The 25,244-nt window shown below is 54.1% G+C and overlaps 10 protein-coding genes across 10 annotated transcripts; 5 read left to right on the top strand and 5 right to left on the bottom strand.

Moving 5' to 3' along the window:
• Window positions 1-222: 222 nt before the first annotated feature.
• On the top strand, window positions 223-1,356 carry BGZ61DRAFT_525910 (uncharacterized protein; the record flags this gene model as incomplete). The annotated part of the gene is made up of 1 exon (XM_046252851.1): window positions 223-1,356. The coding sequence occupies one exon, from the start codon at window positions 223-225 to the stop codon at window positions 1,354-1,356; it is 1,134 nt and encodes a 377-aa protein (XP_046112640.1).
• A 94-nt stretch (window positions 1,357-1,450) lies between these two features.
• BGZ61DRAFT_525909 (uncharacterized protein) lies at window positions 1,451-2,299 on the bottom strand (the record flags this gene model as incomplete). The annotated part of the gene is made up of 1 exon (XM_046252850.1): window positions 1,451-2,299. The coding sequence occupies one exon, from the start codon at window positions 2,297-2,299 to the stop codon at window positions 1,451-1,453; it is 849 nt and encodes a 282-aa protein (XP_046112639.1).
• Window positions 2,300-2,615: 316 nt separating this feature from the next.
• Window positions 2,616-5,088, bottom strand: BGZ61DRAFT_23695 (uncharacterized protein). The gene is made up of 5 exons (XM_046238292.1): window positions 5,050-5,088; window positions 4,483-4,991; window positions 3,996-4,426; window positions 3,726-3,943; window positions 2,616-3,617 (listed from the first exon to the last, which is right to left on the bottom strand). The coding sequence occupies exons 2-5, from the start codon at window positions 4,744-4,746 to the stop codon at window positions 2,932-2,934; spliced, it is 1,599 nt and encodes a 532-aa protein (XP_046112638.1). The 5' UTR covers window positions 4,747-4,991; window positions 5,050-5,088; the 3' UTR covers window positions 2,616-2,931.
• Window positions 5,089-6,362: 1,274 nt separating this feature from the next.
• BGZ61DRAFT_338963 (uncharacterized protein) lies at window positions 6,363-7,529 on the bottom strand (the record flags this gene model as incomplete). The annotated part of the gene is made up of 1 exon (XM_046239181.1): window positions 6,363-7,529. The coding sequence occupies one exon, from the start codon at window positions 7,527-7,529 to the stop codon at window positions 6,363-6,365; it is 1,167 nt and encodes a 388-aa protein (XP_046112637.1).
• Window positions 7,530-7,704: 175 nt separating this feature from the next.
• Window positions 7,705-8,185, bottom strand: BGZ61DRAFT_23683 (uncharacterized protein). The gene has a single exon (XM_046238287.1). The coding sequence runs from the start codon at window positions 8,138-8,140 to the stop codon at window positions 7,880-7,882; it is 261 nt and encodes an 86-aa protein (XP_046112636.1). The 5' UTR covers window positions 8,141-8,185; the 3' UTR covers window positions 7,705-7,879.
• A 4,001-nt stretch (window positions 8,186-12,186) lies between these two features.
• On the bottom strand, window positions 12,187-13,020 carry BGZ61DRAFT_512360 (uncharacterized protein; the record flags this gene model as incomplete). The annotated part of the gene is made up of 2 exons (XM_046252146.1): window positions 12,187-12,829; window positions 13,008-13,020. Coding segments are annotated over 2 exons (656 nt in total), but the record flags the coding sequence as incomplete, so codon positions are not given.
• Window positions 13,021-15,295: 2,275 nt separating this feature from the next.
• Window positions 15,296-15,640, top strand: BGZ61DRAFT_525905 (uncharacterized protein; the record flags this gene model as incomplete). Its single annotated transcript, XM_046252849.1, has 1 exon — window positions 15,296-15,640. One exon carries the CDS (start codon window positions 15,296-15,298, stop codon window positions 15,638-15,640), a length of 345 nt encoding a protein of 114 aa, XP_046112634.1.
• Window positions 15,641-15,673: 33 nt separating this feature from the next.
• On the top strand, window positions 15,674-16,970 carry BGZ61DRAFT_439110 (uncharacterized protein; the record flags this gene model as incomplete). Its single annotated transcript, XM_046244321.1, has 1 exon — window positions 15,674-16,970. A coding segment is annotated over exon 1 (593 nt), but the record flags the coding sequence as incomplete, so codon positions are not given.
• A 3,862-nt stretch (window positions 16,971-20,832) lies between these two features.
• BGZ61DRAFT_23641 (uncharacterized protein) lies at window positions 20,833-21,606 on the top strand. Its single transcript, XM_046238281.1, has one exon. The coding sequence runs from the start codon at window positions 20,967-20,969 to the stop codon at window positions 21,420-21,422; it is 456 nt and encodes a 151-aa protein (XP_046112632.1). The 5' UTR covers window positions 20,833-20,966; the 3' UTR covers window positions 21,423-21,606.
• Window positions 21,453-22,968, top strand: BGZ61DRAFT_439105 (uncharacterized protein). Its single transcript, XM_046244320.1, has one exon. It carries the CDS (start codon window positions 21,790-21,792, stop codon window positions 22,531-22,533), a length of 744 nt encoding a protein of 247 aa, XP_046112631.1. The 5' UTR covers window positions 21,453-21,789; the 3' UTR covers window positions 22,534-22,968.
• Window positions 22,969-25,244: the final 2,276 nt, after the last annotated feature.

Genomic DNA, 25,244 nt, shown 5'->3' with positions numbered 1-25,244 from the left:
ACACATCGGTGAAAATCCTCGGTACTTGAGCATATTGAGACGTCTCGGCTCGTCTGCTTGACCCCGCCATCAACCCTATCATCGCATTCATCCCACCACACCACACCAACAAGCCATAAGCTCAATCAATCCTCCGTACCATCCTTCCAATACCCGCCACTCTCTTTGCTTTAATTCAGTCACGCGACCTCTCCCGAGTCACACGCCGTGCTCGTCTGAACCATGTCGTCCTCCACGCGTGTCGTCGACATTCACACGCACATGTACCCTCCTTCGTACATCAGCATCCTCGAATCCCGCTCTACTATCCCGCTGGTTCGGAGCTTTCCTGAGACGCCCGATCCGCGGCTTATCCTCCTAGAAGCAGAGGTCAAGACTCTTGAGGAGGCCACCCAAGATGCTGCCGCAAAGCTACCCGGCCGTCCTTTGACGTCGCATTATGCGTCCCTCGCTCAGAAGATGCACTTTATGGACACACACCACATAGACATCTCTGTCATTTCTCTCGCGAATCCGTGGTTGGACTTCTTGGACCCGTCTGAGTCAGGCCCAATGGCCGAGTCCGTCAACAATGAGTTCTCGAGCATGTGTGGTCAGCATCCTGGACGGCTCTACTTTTTCGGCACACTCCCCCTTACAGCGTCGCTTGACGTTGTGCTCTCCTCAATAGAGCACCTCAAAGGCCTCAAATACTGCCGAGGAGTCATCTTGGGAACATCTGGGCTTGGGAAAGGACTTGACGATCCCAATCTCGTCCCCATATTCGAGGCCGTCGCCGCTGCCCAGCTGACCATCTTCCTCCATCCTCATTATGGCCTCCCCATCGAGGTCTGGGGCCCAAGGGCTAGCGCCGAGTACGGCCATGTCCTTCCCTTGGCTCTGGGCTTCACCATGGAAACCACCATTGCGGTGACGAGAATGTACCTCTCGGGCGTGTTTGACAAGGTGCGTGAGCTGCGCATGATCCTCGCCCACAGCGGCGGAACGCTGCCGTTCCTCGCTGGCCGAATAGAGAGCTGCATCATGCATGACGGGCAGCTTGTGAGCGAGGGCAAGGTTGGCAAAGGTCGTCGGACGGTGTGGGATGTATTGAAAGAGCAGGTGTACCTCGATGCGGTTGTCTACTCGGAGGTTGGACTCAGGGCCGCTATTGATGCCAGCGGTGCAGACCGGCTCATGTTTGGCACTGACCACCCATTCTTCCCTCCTCTCACTACCGATGAGCAAGGGGAGTGGGAAAGCGTTAGCATGAATGCTGCAGCAGTCTCCAAGGCGGTGGGCGAGGGCTCGGCTGAGGCCAAGGCCATCATGGGAGGGAATGCCATCGATATCTTGCGTCTCAACGAGGATGCATGAGACTATATACTCAATATTAGCAACAGAAATAAGCAAGCCATTGTGGTATATTAAGACTACCTGTCATATGTCGTTCGTTATTCGCGTTAGCCTTTTAGGCCGCTGATTTCTCCTCGGCAAATTTCACTTCGGCTTGATGTATCCTCAGCTTCGCCTCCTGGAGGCCATTTTGTGCTTCCTCCTGCTCCTCGAATGTGGATTCTCGCTTGCTCAGATTTCTCATAGCCTGCACAGCTCTAAGCTTGTCGCAGACCAATTCCCAATACTTTCTCCTCTCCGTCCCGGAGTCGAAGACGTAGTCTCCTGGGACCACAATGACGCCATTTCGGGGCGCTTGAGGTTGTGATTTGCCGTCGCCGGCGCTGGCAGCCTTCCTGGACTTTCTTAGGAACTTCTCCCTTGCTTCGTCCTGCTTCTTTTTCTCTTTCTTTTCCTTGAGGCGCCGTTTCGCTTCGGCAAGGTCCTCCAGCTCCTGCGCGGCATCGACCTGTCGCTTCTCCTCCTCCTCGCGCATCCGTTGTTCCTCATGCAATCGCGTCCTCTCCTTCTCGATCGCATCCTTATCGCTTTGTTCCTTCTCTTCTCTCTGGCGCTTCCAGGCGTTCTCGCGAGCCTCTAGGTCGTCGACAAAGTGCTTGCGCTGGTTGTCCATGGCCTCGCGCTCCTGCTTCCGCAGCAGCACGGCCTTGATGGCATTGTCGTACGCCGCTCGCGCGTCGGGGTCGGAGAGGACATCGCGGGCGCGCTCGAACAGCTGCCACTTCTCGGGGTCGAACTTGGAGCCGGCCTTGTCGGGGTGGAACTTCAGGGAGCGCTTGCGCCATGCGCGGTGGATGTCGTCCTTCGCGGTGAGGGCGTCGATGCCCAGCAGATCGTAGAGGTCGACATCTTTTGACGCGTACTCTTGCGCGTACTGCAGTAGGTCTGCGGCCTTGGAGTCCATGGCCGTCTCGTCGGTGGTGAATTAGCGATAGGCAGTTGGCGAAGGCCGTGGACCAAGCTTCGTCTGCATGGATCGTGGTGAAGGGAAGATGGCCAGCTCGGAAAATGGATCGGATTGCCAAATGACGCGCTATAACCCGAACACAATGCGATGCATGCTAGAAAAGCGAAACAGAGCTCCTCTGAGAGAAGAAAGACTGCTCGAACAAGAGGACGAAGTGGAATCTCGAAGCCTGTCCGCCCACCAAAAAAGTTCCAGGCATCTAAATCGGCCGTCGCAAAGCGCGACCACACGTGACCATGACGTTGCCACCATCATCTAAGTCTTCTCGGACGTCGAGTCAGGTTTAGGTGAAGGTTAAAAACAACCTCCTCCATGAATCTTCAGTAATCCATGGCCTCGAGGTTATTTATGCTTTAATTATCGACACAAAGTCTACAGGCAGCAGTGTAATCATTCTTACCATACCATATCCTATCCTCCTTCTAGACTCTTCATTCAGAACACCACTCGATCTTTGTGTTTCTTCTTGGCCAATTTCACCGTCCCTAGTTTCTTTCAAATCAACGCCTCGAACATAACCCGCTTGGTTCTGATATATCCCAGATCCTCAAACCCCGTCAGTGGATGTCCTACTCCACAGTATCCGCAAAATGATAGACATTCGGCGCGCCGGCCGACAACTTCAGCAGATACCTCTCGTACGGACCAAGTGGTTCTTCAACCATAATCCGCTGCTTCTTGTCGGTGGGCGCATTCTTTTCTTCGCCACAGTACTCCCAGATCCATCGACCCTTTTTCCAGTCACTGGGGTGACCAAAGGCGTCTTTCTCCATCTCAGGATCCCAGTCAGGGTGGAATGGTACAGGATCTTCATAGTCCTCCTGAGTACGCTTCACCTTCCAGCTCTTCAACAAGGCGGGGCAGTCCCAAACGGCCTTGTCGTTGAGCCCGAGCCCCTTACAGGCGATACGAATCCGCACTGAGCTGTGAATCCGCTCGTTGGTATCCATGAGGAACCGGTCGGCATCAATCTTCGTCTTCGGATCGGTGGGCTTGTATAGTCCCGGGCTTCTGATTGTCTGGCCAGAGAGCTTGTACAAGAGGCTGCTGGCTTTGTTGATCGCACCAAGACCCCAGGGCCGAATTGGCAAGTTGCCCTCGTAAATGGGGCTCACAGCCCAGTCCAACCCCTTCTTCTTCTTCCCATTCAAGGCTACAGAGGTGGTCTCATAGTACGCCTTATTCTGCTGGAAGACTCTCTCCAAGGACGGCGCATCAAACTCTATGCCCACAGATGCCATCTGATCCATCATCCCTGGGCTTGAATTAGCCATGCGACATCACAGCCTTGAGTTGCACCGCAACCCTGTCAACACGACGGGTGTGGAACAGTCCCCCAAGGATAATGAATGATCAAACTTACAAGCGAGAGTGCAGTTGGCTATTCCCTGGTCCTCCCAGCCACCACCACAGTTTGCATGGTTTCCGGGGAACCAGACTTGTCTCAGATCCGTCGTCAGCTTGTTGCCGGGAAGCCTCTCCCAGACGGCTGGGCTGAAGGGTGGACGAGTCTCATCCAAGGCAAGGGCATGGAAAGCATGCTCGATCCGATCCGACAAGCTCGTGTCGTACCACTTATATGTGCTCTCAAGTCAGTATGGAACGGGACCAAACACAGAGTGGGAGGACTTATTCTTCATTGTCAGCGCGGATTCCCAACTTGTCCAGCCAGGCAACACGGGGGACACCCAGACTGCCCACTGTGTCCCAAACACAGACGGCCTTGATCTTGATCAGCTCACCGTCCCCACCATCTTGCTTGACACGAGTGTAACCCAAACTCTCAAGGCGAGCCCGGTACTCCTTTGCAGCATTTGGGCCCTTGGGCTTGTTGGGGAACGGCACATTGGGGAATGGATCCTTGTAGTGGTCGTCCATCCAGTGCTGCATATCCTTGAAGATTGGGTAGAAGTGCTCAACACCCTCTCGTGTTAAGAGACCCAGAGCTCCCACCATGCCGGCCACTGAACGAACAGTGAAGGCACCGCGAGAGTAGCCAACCAGGATGATCTCATCGCCATCCATGTAGTTGGCACACAGGTAAGAGTAAGTCTCTCGCATTCGCTAATGAGGCGCTGTTAGTCCGCTGAGTGTCTCAGGTCATCAGAAGGAATGCATACCTCGGAAAGGCCCAGACCAAATGCACCTCCGGTGATGCTGTCGAGAGTGTTGCTACCAGTCCCGACACCAGACTCGTAAGAGATGATTTGAAGCTTGCCGTCACTACACCTCCGCTTGAAGCAGCGGGAAATACGAGTGACGTTGGAAGGAACTTGAAGTGTGCCTTCGGATCGCAGCAAGCCGGGCTCTTCGTATCCATTGTCGCTGTCCATCCACGTCCCATCGCAGCAGGCGATCAATCGCTTGGTTGTGACGGGCGCCATTGCGAGCGACGTGGAAGAGGGAATCGAACGTTGAGGTGGGCGCTTCACAAGAACTCCGAAGGAAGGTAAAGCTTGAGAAGAATGGACACAGACCAACTGAGGAAGAGTGCGGGAGCCTCAGCAGTTATATATGTTTAAAAAAGAGGCTCTTGAGTGACAGGGTGCCTGGCAATTACAAGGCGGACAAAATAAGCGACACAGCCAAGAGTCTCCACCAACAACAATTGACAGGACCCAAGTTCTATGTAAGCTGGAAAGGGGCCAATCCTCCCTTGAGAAATGCAGGCTGACAATATTGCTCATAAACAGGCGATTTCCGGTGCAGCTTGTGAGGATGCCAAACCCAATCAGCACTCGATGCAATATTGTGCTCGGCGTCCTCAAGCCAACAGACCCCGAGGCTTGAACGACGCACACGAAGATGACGCAAGGGGCTCTCGATGATCCCGCTCATGCACGGTGAGCAAGCAACAAACACGCAGATTGCGAATCACAGGCGCTCCTCGACGGCCCGTGAGAGACTCGGCGCCCAGCCACTCATACCGACCCGTGCCCAAGGGTGACGGCGATAGGTCATCCCGTCATCCTCGGGCCTCCTCGCGACTCAGTTCCAGCTCTGGTCGAGTCTATCCCGTCTCTGCTAACATGCATGTCTCTGTTTGTGTGTCTCGATGCCCGGCCATGTCCAGACCGGTCAAAGTGATAGACATGACCGCGGCGCCAAGAGTTAGCTGAGGCAGCCCCCTGGTCGAATCATCGGGCACCAACCGCGCAATCACCGGGAGCGACACATCGTGGAATCCACAGCAGCGGACGAACGACAGGCTGCTCGATGGGTCTTGTCCTCCGTGCCATTCACACCGGTGCCAGCGTCGCCCAAGGAGGTGACGATTTTCCCACGCACCAACGACGGCCGCAGCACGCCGTCTGCACTCCGCCCTGCCGGCCCGCGCCGGGGCTGGACAGGCCAAAGAGCGGGAGCGAATACGTGCCGGGGGCTGCGCCATGTCTCACTATTTCGCTTCTTGTGTCCCGTTAGCAGCCTCTCAGAATGGCTGGATTGTCGGATCGCCGCAGCGGCTTCTGTCGGCGGCGCCACAACTCTGCCGTGATGCGCAGGGTTGACGGCTGATCGAATCCCCCGAGGTCACGACTCGCCCAAGTCCAGTCCGGGGACCAAGGTTTTGCAAGGGAGAGCCTGCCATGGTGGTCCGGTGGTCAAAATAAATCGGGCGCATGCGGGTTTCCTTTTGCTCCGCCCTTTCAGCCCTGTCGCATATCATCGGACAGGGTGGTTTTGTGTTTCACCAAATGGGCCACAAGCCTATCCTAGTGACCTCCCGCAGCGGCCACTCCGGGTTTGGAAGAGGATCGAATTCGATGAGTTGAATTCAACTTGATATTCTATGTTTCGATTTCGCGGGTAAGCTGGGACGAACGATGGATCACAGGGCCACAATTCAACAAGAGCCGCATTCCGCTCATCTGGCTTAGTTCAGCATGTCGAGACAAGCCAGTCCGAATGATCAGAGTTGGGGTATCTTCTTCCTACTAGGACAAAGGTATGTAATACACAATCGTACAGCGTCTGTCTCTCCTCTTCCTCTTTCCATTGATCAATGCTTCTGTGTCTCTAAGCCTTGTCTCAACCACTCGGGCACAAATGCCTTGACCTTGACGCCCGTCTTGCTTCCATCTTCTCCCCATTCCAAAACGAATTCATCCTCGGGCTTGAAGGTTGCGGCGGCTGTCTCCCCAGGGAGAACGTCAGTCATAATTTCCAGGCGGCAGAGACCCAGACCTATGTTGCCCACGCCATTGAGCCACTTGCCCGCACTGCGGCCACGCTTTTCAAAGCGACCAATACTCGTGGCCTGTGGAATCATGTCTGCGGTCACACTCTCGAGCGAAGTGCTCTCTGCGTGGTATGCAAGGGTTGTCGGGGCTGCGTGGTCCTTCTCGTAAACTACACATGGCAGGATGCGCTTGCGGACGACTCCACGGTGCCTAGTGCGGATTGTGAGTTCCTGACCGACGTAACAGCCCTTTCGCCAGTCGATCCCGTTCATGAAGTCCATGTTGCTCTCCTGTGGCAGGGAATGTTCCCTCGGCATCTCTTCCTGGCCTTCCGGAACTCCCTGTAGATATCGTCGAATTGTGTACGCATCCTCGGTGCTTCGCTCGATGTCAATCTCGGGTGCCTTTTGATCCAGCCGCGCAAATCGATATCCCAAGTCGGGCGCTCGGGAGTCCTGGAGAGAAAACTTGGTAGATGCCACAATCGAGTCCCAATTGGTCTTGGCTGAGTCGTCCCAGGCGTGCCAAACGCTTGCTTCGTCCTCGCCCAGCAGCTTAACAGCCAGCTTCGCCCTCAACTTATATCGCTTGATATGCTTTGCCAACGTCTGCGCCTGGCCCGCATCCACCTCGATCAAGAACCCGGGCTCGTCGGCTGACGCTCCCGAGGCGCCGTGATTGGGATACACGAACACATCGAAGAGCACTCTGCCGGTGGCGGTCAAGAAGGCCGTATAGAACCCGTCATTCCTCGGCTGCCCGTCGTTGGTAGTGACATTTGCCGTCACGATGCCTTGCAGGAACTTTGCGGCGTCGGGACCAGCAACGGAAATGAGCCGCCGTGACGACAGGGACGTGAGGCCGGTCGCGGCGGGGGAGGGCGGAGCGGGGGATGTCGCGAATTGACGACGCTGTAGCCGGCAGCTGCGGCAGATGAGGCCCGGTGACAGCTCGTGAGCGAGGGCGCGCTTCGGGAGATTTCGCATGACGGCGGCCGCGAGTGGCTGTGAGCAATGTTGCCTGGTCGTGTTGTCGCGGACGAGGATATGACTTTGGGTGGTTGATTTCAAAAACTTCCACAATGACCGATGACGTACCGAGAATGTGGACCGTGCACGCCGTCTCCCACCTCCACCCCGAAGCTCAAGCCAACGAGACTCAACCTTTAAACCCGGGGACTCATCGTCGGTCGATAGGGAAGTCAGAGATTATGCAGCTTCAAGGGTACTATTCCAGACACGGGGGATTAGAAACGGTTTTACACATTGACGATAGAACTAAAGTCAGGTTTGGCTTCTTATTAATTAGGCCCAGCATTCATGATTGGGGATGAGGACTAAATATGACGATCTGTTGTTTGGACTAAGCGTTTAGGATTAAGGATGTCTACTACTAGTATGAAGCGATTGGAAAGAATTTCGGGCATTATCAAGCTGATTACTTTAACGCACATCACCCCAGGCGTCACCTTCATCAGCACCCCCATCCTGCTCGGCCTCAACATTAACAGCTTGATACTCCTTAACAATGCCAGCTCCAATTTGATCCTCCCCAACAGGCTTAGTATCACCTGAATCCTCCTCCTCCTCCACAGCATCCTCGTCCTCAATAGTCACCTTCCTCCTCAGTAGGTTCTATCACCTTGCTCTCCTCGGTTGTAACTAGCAAGGTCGTCTCTGCCTTCAACTGGCTCATCTCCACCCGTTCTCGCATAGTTGTAGTCAAACCTACCTCAGCTGCATCGCGGGACATCGTCTGACGCATCACCGACGCCTGAGCCCGGCCTCCATCATCACTAAGGAGAGATCCACGTTTGGCAAACAGCCTTGCGAAACTTGTCGCGTTTGCTGGAGGAGGAGCTGCCGTAGTTGAAGGGGTAGGGGCTGCGGTTCACCTCATCATTAGGCATGGGGCCGAGGTCTAGGAAGTCTAGAAACGGCTTGACAGCATGCGGGCAGAATCTTAGAGCGTTGTTGTAAGCGCAGCGGTTGTTTCGCGATGCTTGGGCGTAATGAGACTCTTGTTGGCGATACCCGGAGTGATCTGCCTCTTTCGTTAGATCGCGTTTAGCTCAGCGAGCCACTCCCTCTGGCACTGAAGAAAGGCATGAAATGGGCCCACTTACTCTTCTTGCTCAACTGAATTCATGGCTGCGAGTAAGTTTTCCATTTCGCTGAATCTAGCTACAGATGTTTCGGGATCCTCATCTTCGTAGTTGTCTTGCGCAGCTTCAGGGGTAGTTTCGACAAAAGCTTGACTAGCTTCCATCCATCCGCAATTGACTGAAGCCGGCATGACACCATCACATTTTTTGGTTGTCAATGTGGATTTCTCAGCGCCTAGTCTTCCAGGGCCAAGAAGGTAACCACGTTTGGAGCTTGAAGAAATTTGGTCTACTTCATCTGCTCACGAACATATTGCCCTTGGTCCAATCGAGGTGCAAGTTCTGGGAGTCCCTGCAGTATGTTCCCTGCAGAGATTTTGGTCAACTCAGAAAAGTCCGGGACATGCTCCCACCAGCTAGCAACAGGTGAGCTAACATCAATATTGGCCATGGCCGTAATGACGGCGCATTAAGCTTGGCGGAGCTGTCTGGCTCCTCGTACCACAAGGGACCCTTGAGATTCTTGTTTCCGCCATGTTTGAACATTTTAGAACATGATTTGCATATCGCCGACGATTGGTAAATACCAGCCGTTCATCATCTGGGAATGCGACTCGAGCAGCATCATCTGGTGACGTGCCAAAGCAAGAAGGTACCTGTCCTCATCTCCGCGGTAAACACCCTCCCAGATAGTGTGTGTACAAGAGGGAATCTTCGCAATCCAAACGTCGAGGGAAGTCTTTTTCTCCTTCTAGATTCAAAATTTGGGTCTCAAGCTCGCGATGGGCGTTCTCGGCTCGCTGAGTTGCGGCCCGAAATGCAGAATCCAAATTTCTTGCGGTGCGGTTATACTGGCGAAGATCGAGTACGTAATTGCGAAAAATTGGTCGTCCACCGCGTGGAATGCCCAGAAACATTATCACTGGGCTTTCGGTTAGATAAATCCTGGACACGGGAGAGAGGAAAGGGAAGCACACTGACGAGCATATCTTGCTCCGTCCATCGAACGCCATATGTATCCAGCGTTCTCATCAATGAGTGCGAACTTGTCGGCGAAAACCTTCACATTCATGGCAGTCGCAAACATGCGCGCCTCTTTGTCTCTCAGGAACTCGCATTCATTCATCTTTGGCACCAAAAAGGAGTTCGGTACTCGTGACAACAAGACATCAGCTTTGGCTTTCGCATTTGGATATAGTTTGCCTGCATCCAATCCTGAATTCACCCGGTCGATGCATGGTGCTCTTCGTCAACACCATGGCGGACATCGGGAGCCGTGCGGACTGCTGTGGCGAAAAACCATGTGTCCTTCTTTTGTCTCTTTCGGGAAATCATTGATCGCTGATGCACTTGGCAGGCAGTGTCCACGACAGAGGTCCAAGGTCTTCTCCCTGATAATGAGCAGCCATACAAGATTTACTTGCGCGTGCCAATTGGTTTCCACAACCCCCCAGGTATCAATTCCGGCCATGCTATGCAGCAGGTTACGAAAGATATCTGTGAGGATGTATTGAAAGTCGAAGCACAGGCGAGTCAATAAAACTGTGCGCTGATCCTGAGTGATGTAGCTGCTGACAGCAGGGACTGAATGGGCTGAAATTTGCCACAACTGTCCTGTGCGTGAGGTCGTTAATGTCGAGCTGCTTGACTTTCACGCCAAATTTCGCATATGGGCTAAACGTCGAACCCACCGATCGACTTGTCTGAGGGCTGCTGAGATCTTTCCACTTCAGCCACAGGTGAAACATCAGATGGAGGCGCCGTTGGTACTTCGAAATGAGGGTAAAAAGAGCTCTAAGATCCGAACTACTGCGGCAGATTGTCTTGAAAGAGTGAAAGAATGCATTTGATGAGATGAAAGCCATGTCCGGGTCGGTGATCACGCGGAGGAGGCGAGAGTTCTTTCGGCGGAATCCATGCTATCTTCCAGCGTATTTGCGACCGTTTGGCAGATGCGAAAGGCGTCAATGATGGCAGCAGGCTAGTAAGTACTTCAACCCCTATGGAGTAGAAGCGTGGACGAGGTATTGTGAGATAGTGAGGTCTGAAATGAAATTAGTATAAAGGTTGAGAAAGGGAAAAGGAATAAAGAGGCATACAAATTTCGTTGGTTTTCGGAAAGTCCAAATTTGTGTCTCAGATGTCAATAGTCGTCACACAAATTGTACGAAATTTACTTTCAGGCGGGAGTGAGTTGGCTGGTTGTCTTGACGGCTGCGCGTCAACCAGGGAGCGGGCTTCGGGACGAGTGAACGCATGGGTAAATTGCCTTGCGGTGTGTGTCGAATAAGAGTATGAAGGGACTCTATTTTGGAGTGTCGGAGCCGTAGTAGTCTCTAAATAAAACGGTAACGCAGAAAAAGAAAAAATAATTGAGATTGTAGATGTGAAGGGGGATAGATAATATGATAATCCTAGCTGCAACCCTTTCAGGAAACAACAGCAGCTAGGGCGAGGATATCCACGCGCTGTGCCTGCGCGTACCTCACATCCCGTGGAGACCCATCGGAATTTCACAAAAGAGGAAATGGTACGTCTTTGGAGTGTGTTGTTTTGGGGCTTTGTGTGACGGGCTTCGGTTAGGACTTACCTGAGATCTGCATTTCCCAACTCATCGGACATGGTCTCGCATTTCTCGAGGTTTCTTAGGGCACAGATGACCGTATACTCATTCCTAGACGGTAGATGCTGTATTGTAGATGTACGTTAGTTTGAAGCGACTTGTAAATGATGAAGAGAGTGTATACATACCTGCTTGGGGTTGTGGCCTCTTGACCTCGGTCGCCAACTCCAGAAGGATTCGCATTCACGTCGGCCGATGCCAAGACCATAGTGACGAAGTTGTCATTTCTCGAAACTGAAATTAGCTGATACGTGGGGAATGTGCCGTCTTGTTGCATAAACGATACCCATTGTCTGAAATACGCCTCCCAGAAGCATCAGACATGGCCACCAGACTTGGACCTTGAATCCCAGTACCTTCCTCATGCTAAATTCCAAATACTGTCCATGAATCCTAGACACCGTGATCAAACTCCATACTCCCGTCGTCCCCCCGCACCATCTCACTTTTCGTCCAGTGCTGCTTGTCGAACGGATTTGGATCCCTGGTCATCGCCAACATCGCGCCTTGTCACATCCTTCAAGGGATCAGACGATCGAACCCATTCTGTCCCAGGAGAACCACTCCATTGTTTTTGAATGAGCTCGATATGTCGCTGGCGGCAAATATCTCTGTTGCTATCGATTCCATCAAATGCATGTGGGTCGTATGACTGGATCAAGTCTTGGAATTGCTTCATGACGGGGCAGCGCTCTGGCAGGATGAAAAGCATCCCATCCACGAGCTTTTGGAGATCGGCTCGGCGTTTCTCGGTATGATCCTCTGAGGATTACAGTGCAATTTTTCGCTTCTTAGCTGGCGAATCCATCGACATTGTGATTCCGTTGCTCATGTCGTTGATGCTCGTATTCATGATATGGATGGCCTGACGTACTTCATTCACATTCACAGAATTGCCTTCTTTTTCTATGCATACCTTGAAGTCGTGGAGGGCTTTAGAAAGTACTTCGGTTAATTCTTTCATTTTGCCCTGGGACCACTCGTGTTGCTTGGTGTACAAGTCCGTGAGATCGACCAAATTCCGAGCCATCGCCTCGAACCGTCTTCGTGTAGCAGGCTCGAGCGTCTTCGCATGTTCCACCAAGTCGTGGAGCGGGTTAATCACCTTCTCCAGCGTCCCCAATGGCTCATGTGGAAGTAGGTCGGTTGTAGTGTAAGAATACTCCATCAGGTCGGCGGAGGCCTTTGTGATCCAACTAACCACAGGGTGAGGGGGTGTGAAGCGCCGGCCCCATAGTTCGACCCTATCCTTGATTTCACCTGGGAGCACTCGAACCTTGTGCTCGTCCAGCCAAGCTGCCACCTCATCCTTAAGCACATTTTCTTCAGATTCACGCTTCTCCAATTTTTTAACGATCTTGCTTCCAGCAGCCAGAACATCTCCACGGTTGACGGTATATTCTAGTTGGGAGGTGGAGCGCGGAGTGGATGGGACCGTAAAATGGCGAGCCAAAGGGAGGGTCGGGCCTAAGGGAGCAAGCTGAGCACCAGTGACTGGCTCGTTCAGCTGAGCATCCGATGGCCCAGCAGGAGGTGTGTCCATGGCTATGAGTTGGACCCTGTGTCTCATTGATACCATATTAGCGTAGGTCCTAGATTGGAGGTGTCTCTGGCTTGTATTTGCCTTGGTAGCTCTGCAGATCGAGGAAGGATAGCTTGAAGAAGACGTTCGAAGGGTGTGTGTGCGGAGATCTAGAGAAACGCTTGTGCCAGCGAGCCCAAGCATCTGAAACTCACATGGATATCATCGTACGTTGTCGAAGGGGTTGGTGTCGCTTGGGTATCCAGAATGTTCCAAATCTCAACTTGAAAGAGTGTTTGAATACCGAACCAGTATGGCAGGTTCAGCCCAAGGGACGTGATAAATTGTGGTGGGACTTGGAAGGAAGGAATGAGGAGAAGTCGTGCGTTCCGAAGACGTTGAGTTGAAATACACTTCTGCTTCAGGATGTGTTGGGTTGCGCTATAAAGCCCTTGACTCTTTGTCAGTGATTCACGCTGGCTCTTGCTGCGATTGAATCCCCACCCTGGCCAAGAGGGCACACAGCCAGGGCAGGAGCGAGGACATCCGTATTAAACGTGTCTGGCCGCGGGGTTTTTTATCGTCGAGCGACGATTCATCAGTTGTTGGATGCCAGGAGCGATTCCCATCCCCATCTTGGAGTTTGGAAAGCAGCTGACGGATGGCTGTCTTGTTAGACATTGAGTGGAAAGCTGTTTGCTCCCTCCTATTCCCCGCGATTTGAAGGACGCTGTCGCAGCGCCTAATTTGAGATTCGATCCGATCACGGAACAGATGGTTGTCAACCTGCCATCGCCACACGAACTTCCTAAGGCATCAACCAGATCTCCACAACACACAGTGCTTGCCGAGAACCACGTCGACCAGTTGACAATGTGAGGGAAGTTGCATACGCAAATAGGTATGGTTTTACTCCCTCCCATGCTTAGCATACTATTCGAGCAGTCTTCCAGCTTTGATTCTGCCGCGACTCAATATGCCCTCAGAGCTCCCATTAAGTCTGATCGTCACTCAACGCTTCCCTTCAACCTTCCCTTTGGCCCAACCAATAAATATCCAAGTGGGTTTAATCTGCAGCTTATAACGCCAACGAGGAGGGAACAACCCAAGCGCAGCAATGACTGATCAAGCGTACTTGTTTAACCAGGTCACTCGCAGCTCGCACATTCATTCTGAGAATCGGGACCATCGACAAGCAAACCAAAATGTCGTCCCTCTCTTCAACCCTGGCCTTCATTCTCATCACCGTCTCCCCAGATGCATCGCATCATATATACTACTATACCTTTTCGATGGCGACAGAGAAACAGGGGGTGAGAGACCGCGGCAGGAACCGGCGTGGATAACAAGCCCGTCTTCATGCTGAAGAATAAGAACATTTTTCCATCCCCATTTATACCTCCGCTGCGCCAGCGAGCGACCACAGGAAGGCTTGGTAGAACCATGTTCTGGGGTTTGAAGTTTTTAGCCTCGAAACCCGAGGTTTGCTTGTTGACTTTCCGATCTTGGGAGGAAGATAAAACGACGGCGCATACCAGGGCGAGCAATATGAGGCCATCGGCAAGCTGAAGAACACAAACTTCGGCCGAGTCACCATAATGGGTGGTCCTGATGCCGGAAAATCCACCTTGGGGATTGAAATCTGCAATGCTGTCTTGGCTGGACCACCACAGGCTCATTGTGTGTAACGCGACAGTCTCCCCTTGGTGCAGACAAGCATAGTCGATGGTGCAGAGGACGACAATGACGACGGTGCTGATGGCATGAAAGGTGTTCTAAAATGGCCTGGCACCGACCAGATGGAGGTGATTCGCGCGAAAATCAATGAGGTCGATGTCGATATGCAAGAGACGATAGAGACAAAGGATTTCCCAGCTCCACACGACGGCTGCATCATTGGTTCCGGATAAGATGATGCACTTCAGGTGACATCACAATCCGCAGATCCGACTGCCAATGTCAATACTGAGAGCAGAATTGCTTGGTTGGCTCCCCAGAACAGACTTGTCGACGGCGCCTTACCGTACCGACTCGACATCGAGGAATATACTCATGTATGCAGATAGAAATATTCTAGCCACGTCGAATGGAAGCCGGATCTAGTCATCGTTGACGAAGCTGGCCGAATGACCGAGGCAATGGCAATGTCAATGGTCCCAGTGGCTAAATGTCCATATGCTGCTATTATGTGAATGGGTGATATGAGGCAGCTCAAACCAACCTAGCTCGACAAGATGTCGTTTTCCGCGACATGTTCGGACCCCAGCGCGAGACCAGCTACCTCTATCGCGCCGATACTCTCGGGAAGGTTGATATTGTCCTTTATTCGAAATACCTAGCTTTGGGAACAGTTGCTACGTGGCCTAATGTCTACTTTTACCACGGCCGGGTGGACATTGTGAATCAAGCTGTCACTCCTGTTACCAGTCGAATGTTGAGCTGGCTTCACAATTTCTCACCGAAGCTTCAGGTCAACTCGATTTTCTGCCATGTTTAAAATTCCATGGAGTGTCCCGTTGGTACATCGTTCACCAATCCGACAAACGCGGCATTCGTAAGAGAGCTTGTTGCTACTCTCTACCACGACAATCCCATCCAAAACACGCGGGATTCTCTTACGAAGGACCCTGAGGAGATTCGAAAAGGATCGGTCCTTGTTCTTACGGGGTACCGCCAGCAAAAGTATGAGTACAATGCACAACTCGCGCAGTTGTGCTCCGCCAAAGTCCCTGAAGGTTGTGTCTCTGTCCGCACCATCGACGATTCGCCCAGTCACGAGGCTGACGTTGTCCGTACACTGGAAGATGGTTTCATCAGCGATCACTATACCTTTTATGTCTTATATTAGCTATTATGATATGATTCTTATTTCCTAACATATAAATATCATTTCTTAGCATCTTGGGCTTATTCCAGTATCAAGAAATGTCAAGTCTTGGAAAGCTAGATGATGGAAAGCTGGACCGATGTGTTGACGGCCGTGACGAAAAGGGAATAGTGGTAAAAGATACGGTCACCCATGCTAATGTTCAATTCCCGTGAATCGTCTTCTGGTGATTGCGGATTCTCGCTACAGTGACGTCGCTGAGCTGTCAACTGTGGATATTGATGGTGCTCAAGGATCCCGATCTGTCTAATGCCTCAAAGCACAGATCACAATGGAGCGCACGCCCCTCCCCGGTCGGATCCGACACGGGCGTCCTAAGCGTGGATGCAGGGGCTTTCAAGAGAAGAAAAAATCTCTGCATACTACGTAGTACGCAGGTGACATCTCGGTGTTGATGCGGGCTTTAGTTTGCGAATGCGAGGGTCCTGCTATGGGGCGGTTTGTGGCGTGCTTCGCGAACATGCATGGAACATGCGTGGATGCATTAGCGAAGCTTCCAAAGAAGGATCGTCGTCACATCTGCGGGCTCGACAAGGGCTCGACAAAGGCCTGACAGCGGCACTCCGTCTCCATCAGTCCACCGATGTGGCACCGCGCGAAGCTGGGATTGCAACAGACTGCGAATTTTTCGGTTTAGAGATGCCGGGTTGGTGGTTTAGGTGTGTGCTCTCCTGCGGGAGGACGGCATTGCGGAGACTTGGCGGAGACTCGGCGACTCGGCGAGCTGCACGTCTATTACAAAGACGACGCCGGGCGGGGGGGCGGCATCCTGGGCTGGGAGAGGGCACCCTGGGAGAGAGCGCCCTACCAGGGGAGACGTGTGACGTAGGTGGTGCTTTCAATATGCAGTGGCCGTGTGTGAGATTAATCAACGAGAGAAGAGAGACGAGATTTGAAATCAACGCGCTTGTTGGATGCGACCTTTGCATGTGGTTGCGCGCCAGTATGAGGTTTCACAGCGTCACTGTGGTGGTCAGCGACCATTCCACTTACGGATCCAACATTAAGTAAGTAAGTTAGACATGGCAGGCGTGTGTCCAGAACTGGTTAAGAGCACCATGCGTTTTGCTGACAGAGAAAGTGAAGGTGGCGAGGGAGCAAGTTGTGAGTGGTCTGCCAAGACCTGCGAAGGAGCAAGATGATCCAACATGCCACCCTCATACCCAATAGGAGCTTAATAACAGCAGGAAAATGGAATAAAAGAAAAGAAGTAAGATAAGCATATGGGGCATGATCTTGGGTATTATCGAAATAGTATCACCATGATTTCGAGTGTGTCCCCGTTGATGTGCCACCCTACACGACTACCAAATTCGGCGAATTTGTAATTTTTCAGAGTCTGTACACCTAGACGTAGCCAACACAGCATGTTTGGGTTGCAATTACGTTAGGGGTGCCATGACAAACGCTCAGATGAGACAATTGAATATTTCATTGCGAGCATCAAGATTCGTTGGGTTTGCCTCGCCAAATCATACATGATAACCGCCATCTACACCAGCGCAAAAACGACTTCGCACCAATAACACTGCACCATCACCTTTGACATGCACACCTCCGTCATGGGAGATGGGAAATGCAATTGAGTTGAACAGACTACAGCGCGACAACTCACAACCTGCCGGTCAGTCCGCCAGTGTTTCGTCTTGGCCTGAGTATCCTCGTTTCCACCTGTCAAATTTGCAGCTTCACATTCACTAACACTTACTGGGAGCAGATGCTACCTGCTGTAAACGACTAGGGGCCGTCGACACCGGTGAGGCATGTAAGTTAGAGTAGACCCATCGGACTGGGATGCCAAGTTGGAACCCGGAGAGCTGTGGCCGTTTCCGTGGTGAAGGCGATTTTCGTATCCAGTCCCTTGAAGGACTCTCTAGACAGGGGAATAATAGAGACAGGGACGATCGGAGATCCACTCAACGAGGCTCTTGCATGCGATGTCGCATGGAGGGAGTGTGCCCTGGATGAGGTCAAGGCTCGCGACTCGGCCTCGGCATCTTGACACCACATCCTCCGTTATGGCCGGGCTCCCGATCCGTACGGCCCGTACACGTCCCATGCCGTCTGCCGAACGGCAGGAACCGGCTTCAAGGCGCTAAACACTCCAAAGAAGCGCAAGGAACGAGGAGAGAACCGGGAGTTAGGCGCGATGACGGACTCATAGTGCCGCAAGACCCGATAACGGGGTATGATGAGTTGCCATGAGGCCTGTGCGACTTGAGCGGCCAGGTGACAGTTGCAAAATTCCCAAGATCCGTGTAAGCCCTCAACATTAGCGCGTTGACGTCCCAAAAGGGTTCTGGGTTCTTTAGCTGCCGGGTTCAATACGTGCCCGTCGGGACTTCTCGGTGGGTCGGCGGCCGTGGGTCTCCGAAAGAGTGCCGTGCGGTTGCCATGGGACGCCTTGTGTGCGTGCTGGTGTCAGCGTTGGCGGTGCATGCTACGGATTCTGGAAATGGATAAGCCCAATCAACCTCAGATAGGCATTTGGTTGCGACCAATACAGTGAGAACCTGGGGATGCGTACTCTCGTGCGTGTGAGCAGGTGGCTTGTGGCTGCGGAGGTTGCTCGAATCAATTCCTCCGTCCGGGTGGTGGCGGATTTACGGCACGGGGCTAAGAGCTTGTGAGCTGCGACGTACATGCGTAGTAGTAGAAATATTCTTGAAGCTGATTCAGCGAATGAGAGATGGCTTGAATGCTTTCCTCGTTGTAGATAAGCAACCAAGTTGCGTGAGTGGCTTGCTTCTGCTGGCGCTGCTGTCCATATTCCCCTAGTTAACACCGACCGGAATTACGGGCTTTGGCTGGTGTGCGATGATGCGGGTGCTCGGGGCTAGGAGATACCAATACCACTACGTCAGTATTTCTTGGGGTCCATGGCCAGCGTGGTCCTATCGACGACCCCAGGCAAAAGCCAAAAGAGGCAGACCCCGGACTGCGCATGATGCGCAATCAATCTGATCTGAGGGACGGGATCCAGTTCCTCCGCAACGGGCATGGAGGTATCGGGGTGGTTCACGACCCCGAAAGCGAGCGATGGCTTCTACGACGCAGTTTACAGCCACAGCACAGCAAGAGGCGCAGCGTGTAAACGCAATTAAAGTTGTCTGTCGGATCGCCCAAGGGGAATACGACCAAATTAGCAGAGTCATGGACGCTCGGCTCCGGCATTGATCCACCCCACAACACAGGACCCCCTAGAAGGTTCGCATCTCATTAGGAAGCAAAGCCCCCCAGAGGTGGAATTAGGCATCGACTTAGGGCCTCCGCTCGTCTCGGTGTGAGGCTGCCACGGAAGTAAGGGGGGAGGGGGGGGGGCGTGTGCGAGGGAGGATGTGCGAGGGAGGATGTGCGGAAATACAGGCTGCAGTCATCTTGCTCTTTCGGCCGGGTGGATTACAAAATCGACGTGACTGGGATGTCGGAGTGAGGGGGAACTGACAAATCTCCATCTCCGCCCTTTTGGTTGCTGGGACGCTGACTGTGTCCAGTCAGTGTGTCCAGTGAACCTTAACCAGACCAGCGGTCAGTCAGTCATCTGCGAGGGGATGGCCGGATGAATCACCACCGCACGCCGTGCATCTGGGTTGCAATTGTGGCTTGCCGAACGGGTCCTCTGTACATTGGCCCGCGTTTCAAAGTCATGCGGAACTGAGGAACCCAGGACCTCGCTGCGAGGAGCCAAATGGAGGTGAGGAGCACGAATGGAGGTGACGAGCACGCCCTGCGATAGGTCATTGGGGGGTTGCGATTGCGACTGAGGCCCGACAACGAGGACGATCACTCACTAAGCACCATCTGGAGAGTTTACAAGGCGTCCAGTAGCGAGGCCTGGAGTTGCGATTCTTGGCGCTGTCGCAGCCAATGCCGGTGCCATTCGGACAGTCGTCGGAGTTTGGGAATCCCCGTGAGATCGCCGCATTTGCTGGGGGAAGAAGGCAGAGAGGAGCCGTGTGTGCCGTCGCCGTCGTCCCACACCCGGCGGCCGTGATGGCCCCGACGCCGAGACGGTCCCGTTTTTGCGTTGCTGTGGGCGTCGCTGCGAGTGCGAGAACAGGGGCCTGGCCAAGGCAGATCTGAACACCTTGCTTGCCCTGCAACTGTAATTCTGGTGCCTTCCCTGGCCGACCAATGTTTCCTTTTTAGACGAGACATACGTGGGGGATGCGTGGCACAGGTACGCATGTGAATGAAAAGGGGAACGGCCAAAGGGGCAGCGCAATGCCTGGCCAAAACCTCCACGCGAGGTTGTCATGCCACGATTGGTGACGAAACAACCTCCAGGCTGAGGATCAATGCCCTGTAACTAATGCCCTGGAGGGCAAAGGGCGAGCACGCTTACGTGGGCAAGGCCATGGAGGAGCGGCCGCCAGGGACTTTGGCCGAGGGAGGCTGCGTGATTGGCTCGCTTTGGTCGGTTTTGGTCAGTTTGGGCGTCGCACTCGCTCTCGCCCTTGGCTGTGGTACGGCGCAGGCGACCACTTTTCTCAGCCCTACGTTGTTGTGGTGGTACATCGCCTGTGCCTTACGTAGGATGTGCGTGGCCGAGCGAGGCCGAGCAGGCGTCGAGCGCTGGAGCCTGTGGGACGGTGCACGCACGTCGCTTTCGCTCCCCTTTTGCTGCCCTAACGCGCAAGGTTTTTCGCATTTTCGGATTGCTCGCGTTCGTTAACCACCCCGGCGCCGGCCTGGGAGGCGGAGCTACCGGGGGGGGCGTGTGGCTTCACCTCTCAATCGGCGACGGGCTTTGGGCGGGCTTTTGGGGGTTCATGATCGGCGGAGCAGCCTTCAAACTGCGCAGCAATTAGGCCATGACGGATGGACATGTTGCCCGGTCCTCCGCACCCGCGGGGAGCTGTTCAGTGGTGAGAGCGCTGTCTCTCAGCAGGGCGGGCCTTGTGCCGTGGCCCGACGCAGGGCCTGGTCACCCAGGCTGTCATCGTGACGGGGACGAGACACGGGGAGGGGAGACGGCACACGGCCAAAACGCCAAAACGTCGAAACGGTTTCCCTGAGAATGCGGGTGTTGCGATGGCTTTTGCGATGTGTTGCGATGGCTGTTGCGGACCCTCGTCTCCGTCATCAGGGTTCAAGCGTCATCGCAACTCCAAAGGGCGCGATTGCGGAGCGGGCTACGTGCGGCGTCGTGAGGAGTCATCAGTCATCCATCGACATCCATCGACCAGAGCGAGAACGATAAGGTTCGGTTGCTGAGAAATGCGGACTGTAGGCTTGCAAATGCCCCCCAAGTCCGTCTAGCTCCGCAGAGGACGACAAATCCGTTATGCTCCAGCGTCACCTCTGCGTGAAGTGTGTGTGTGTGGGTGGGTGGTTTCTAAGCCGTCGGCACCGCAATAGCTTAGGAATCCAGGAGGAGGAGCGTGCGGACGGCCGATGTCAGACCTTCGCCGGGGGTACCTGCGCAACGCTCAGGAGACACGGGCAGCCCGAAGTACCCTTGGGTGGTGAGAGACCTGGGGTGGGCTGCTGGCGGCGCCTCGCTCGCTCTCGTTCGCTTTTCGGACACATGGTACTGTCCGCCCGGGGATTTTTTATCACCGGGAGCCACACATTCGCGAGCCTATACGCCTATACGCCGCCTGCACGCCCTTGCACGCCAGCGCCCTGCACACGCCCGCACACACCCTCCCCACCCAGTATTACCAAGACTCACACCCTTCCGCGCGGAGTCACCCCAAAGACCGCGCCCCACACACGGAGTTTGCAGGCGTGCTGCTAGACGCCCCGAGTCGTCCGCGATCACTGTAGTTAAAAAGATTCTGATGCCCCGTTCTCGGTCAGTCTTTCCAAACAGTCATCTCATCCATCAGCTTCAGACAAGATCACGACATCGCTTCTAGAACTCATCTACACTGACGCAAGGATCACCACCAAGAGCCAGACGCCCCTACCCCACAACGCCCAGCTTCTTTCACCACCACGAGAACCCGGCTAGCATCACCCAATCCCACAAGTCACTGTCACCACCGCGACCCCTGCCACTAATCAGGCTTGCCGTAATCGGGATTGTTGCCTTGACTCACATCATCTACCACGAAACATCATAAAGGCAGCACACCTCCACTCTTGGAGAGCCTCTTTTCACCATGTCGACATCAACAATCAACAATATCTACAAGGCCACCGCCTCCCACTCTTCGCAATCTCTCCGCCAGACTGCCATCAAGAAGAACATGTCCATCACTCAGACCTACTACCTCGCCCACAAGGCGCGGGCCAAGCTCTCTCGCGAGGCTGCCCAACCCGATCACGACCTCCGCCTCCTGGTTGGACACGCTAACCTCCTCGATTCTCTGATGCTTGAGCTTGCCGATGCCGAGCGGGAACAAGAGCGATGGTTCAACCAGTCCGTCCGCGGTGCCAGCAACACCAAGGACCGACATGTTCAGTGGGCCGACAACGCCATCAACGAGGAGGACGAGCAGGAGTACGACTCCGACTCGTCTGATTCGGACGACTACGACTCCGAGGACGAGGATATTGAGATGACCAACACCGTCTCCGCTCGATCTCCCGCTAAGGCTGTCATTCCCCAGATCAGCCACATCGACGATATGGAGGAGGACGATCTCGAGGAGGACTACGCACAGCTTGAGCTTGTCCGAACACACTCCCACTCCACATCCCCACCTGAGCTTGTCGCGGAAGACTTCTCAGATTCATCCGACGACGACTCCATGCCCCCATCGCCCCCGCAACCCATCATTGCCGACTTCGACCAGAAGGACGCCAAGAAGCAATCGCAACAAGACGGAACAATCTACCAAGATGACTACTACCTGCCAGCTCGAAACCCCGCGAGACTGGTATCGGCCATCACGGTCTACTAAGAGACTTCTTACGACCTAAGAACTGTACCATCTTGACGACTTGTTTCAACTACCAAAAAGCGATAAAGGGCATGGCGCGGCGTTTTCATTTACTATACATCGGATACCACAGGGAGATTTTGGAAAAAAGCAATACAGCATACAGCATTTGCAGCCACACGGATACACATTGTTTCATTATGTCTTGGTATACAATACAGGAGGATCACCACTCAGCAGAGAAAGGGGTCAATCGACCAGGGAAATGGGGATTACGATTGAACGAGTTGCCGCTCCCGGAGCACCACTGGATGGGATCATGGGTTGAGTGGCAGCGCCTTTCATACAGGCCCCACGGAAGGGTAGATAGCTCACCAAAAACAGAACAGCGGGGCAACCCCAAGGATAAGGTGCACGACACCGAGAAACCAATTGAATAAACATTCAAAAACACTACTTTACTTGACTCTCTTTCATTGTGACTGTGACATTTCATCTCTCTGCCTCTCTGCCTTGCATAATGTGACCGCTCTTTGCCGTGGCAGCGCGATAAGAACTGACGCCATCGACATCCGGCAGTCCGCCAACAGTCCGCCAGCAAAGTCCGCGGGAACCCGCGACATCGGATTCCACAGAAGCCGCGCCCCCCGCGACTCGGGCTTGAGTGAGCGGCCGCGAGAGTGCTGGCGTAACTCTGTACTAAGCCCACACCCCCTGACGAGGCCCATTGACTTGACTCACCCTCCTTGCGCCGCGCGCTGCCGGCTCGTGGCTTGGCGCATCTCGATTGCAAGGGCGAATCAGCGTGCGACTCGGCTGCATCGACCGGAATTGACGGACGGGATTGGGTTATGTCAGCACGGAAATCAGTCAGCAGAAGCAAAGAGGCTTTCGCCTGTTTCTCGGTTTCTCGCTTGTCGAGCTTACTGGGCTTTTGACTTGCTGGACTTTGACTCTGGACTCTGGACTCAGTTCTCGGGGCTCGGGGCTTAACCAGGCCGTCCAGCCCGTTCTGCCGCAAGGGCGCCGCAACGCAAGGGCGTACTGTAGGCGAAAAAGAAGCGAGAAACCCGCCAAGTCCCAAAGTTCCGAGGCTGTTGATTGATTTCCCTTAGAAGCCGGCCTCCCGAGTGGCACCGCGGGATCGATGACTCTTTGCTCCATACTTGAATTTTTTTTTCTTTCCTAAATCGCCTGCGGATTGGTGTGCCGTCGGCGTCCCTGGCAAGTATCGGCTCTCGTTCCCGCTTTTTCAGTCGTTGCGAAAACCTCGTCTGTTCTGCTGAGGCCCTACTTACCCACTCTTCCCGTTCCCTACGATGCGAGGATCCACGAGACTATCGCGGCCGGTCCACCGCCCCACGCCAAGGGGACCGGGATGAGCCATGCACAGAATTTTGTATGCGCGGGTCCTTGGGCTTGAGGTGACTCGCCGCCAGCCTGGGAGCGCTCGTGATACGTGGTTGTCTGGGCTGCGTGGGCTGCGTGCACGTAAACGTGTTGGGCTGTGTCCGTAACCTCGTTGAGGCGGCCCGCTGACTGGATGCCCAATGCCCCTTCCATGATCTGATTGAAACAGGAGAATTTGCCAAATTTCTTTTTCTCATCGCTGATTCCCTGCATCAATAGTTGCTGTGGAATATTGGAGATGGTTCTCGACGAATCTGATCAACACACATCTTTGGGCCCCTTGGCCGCCAAGGCCTAGTGCGGTGTAGCTCCATCTCAGTTCGGTACTGGCCCTTAATCAGGCACCTTCATGCAAGGGCACATGGCGTGCCGGGCTTGTTGGCTTGCTGGACCAGAGCTGGACCAAAGCTGGACTGACCGCCTCTAGTCAACGGACGAATGACTGACCGACATGGCACAAGAAGCAACTTCTTTGTGAATTTTCTGTCTTAATTGGTCTCGGCTGGTGTATACGAGACCGCCGCTGGCGACCCAAGGGCCGGGAAAGGGGCACGGTGAGAGGGATTGAAGGGTCACCGCTCCAGCCACCAAGTGTTCATGCGAACCGAGACACCCCGGCGAGAAAAGGAGGAACACTATCTACACGTCCGTATTTCCCTGGAGGAGCAGGAGACGTGGCCGCGACAATGCGAGCTGGCGACTGCGAGACTAGAGCCACAGCAAGCGTCTGCGGGGCCACGGCATTGCAAATCCATACTTACGGGGGTTGGAAGCCAGAGTGCAGATTGGGGCTGGCCCTCGGGGATTTTGGGCCACCTGATCTGGATCATGAGATTGATAAGGGGGGAGCGGGAAGCACAAACGAGAAGCGAGTGGTCTGGGCATTGGATCCGCGGACTCCCGGAAAGGGGGTCTTACAGCCATCACCCCCGCAAAATCCATGAGAAGCAATGGAAACACCATCCGTAAAGGCCATTCTCTATCAGGATGTTGCAATGTCTTCTAGCTAGCATCGCTCTCGGTCCTCGGCCATCGGTCAAGCACGCCGAGTCGGCCACCCAACATCGTGAACACCATACGGCCGGTCCATTCCCGGTCCAGGTGACCAGAGAGCCCCACACACCTCCGCCGTCGACTTCCGGCCGTTTTGCCGGGGGCCGGGATCGGACTTTGGTGAGCAAACGGCTGAAGGAATGCCCTCATTGGTCATGGCACGCCCTGGCCTTGACTCATGGGGGTGCGAAGTCTGGGGCAACGGCGTTGAAGCTGGTCCCGCGGATGGACGGACGGGGAGAAGAGAAGCGGCAGTCACATCATCCCGC

This window comes from Ilyonectria robusta, assembly GCF_021365365.1.
Source record: "Ilyonectria robusta strain PMI_751 chromosome Unknown BGZ61scaffold_1, whole genome shotgun sequence".
Classification (NCBI taxonomy): domain Eukaryota; kingdom Fungi; phylum Ascomycota; class Sordariomycetes; order Hypocreales; family Nectriaceae; genus Ilyonectria; species Ilyonectria robusta.
Note: the sequence above shows the minus strand (reverse complement) of the source record. Positions and strands in the feature narration are given on the sequence as shown.

What these genes read in the sequence shown, in the direction of transcription:
- BGZ61DRAFT_23695 (XM_046238292.1), bottom strand. Translation starts at nt 4,746, where the DNA reads ATGGCGCCCGTCACAACCAAGCGATTGATCGCCTGCTGCGATGGGACG. An exon ending in TTGGTCTGGGCCTTTCCGAG is followed by an intron (nt 4,427 to 4,482) that starts GTATGCATTCCT and finishes GCGCCTCATTAG; the next exon opens with CGAATGCGAGAGACTTACTC. An exon ending in ATCCGCGCTGACAATGAAGA is followed by an intron (nt 3,944 to 3,995) that starts ATAAGTCCTCCC and finishes ACTTGAGAGCAC; the next exon opens with ATATAAGTGGTACGACACGA.
- BGZ61DRAFT_23683 (XM_046238287.1), bottom strand. Translation starts at nt 8,140, where the DNA reads ATGCTGTGGAGGAGGAGGAGGATTCAGGTGATACTAAGCCTGTTGGGG.
- BGZ61DRAFT_23641 (XM_046238281.1), top strand. Translation starts at nt 20,967, where the DNA reads ATGCTCCAGCGTCACCTCTGCGTGAAGTGTGTGTGTGTGGGTGGGTGG.
- BGZ61DRAFT_439105 (XM_046244320.1), top strand. Translation starts at nt 21,790, where the DNA reads ATGTCGACATCAACAATCAACAATATCTACAAGGCCACCGCCTCCCAC.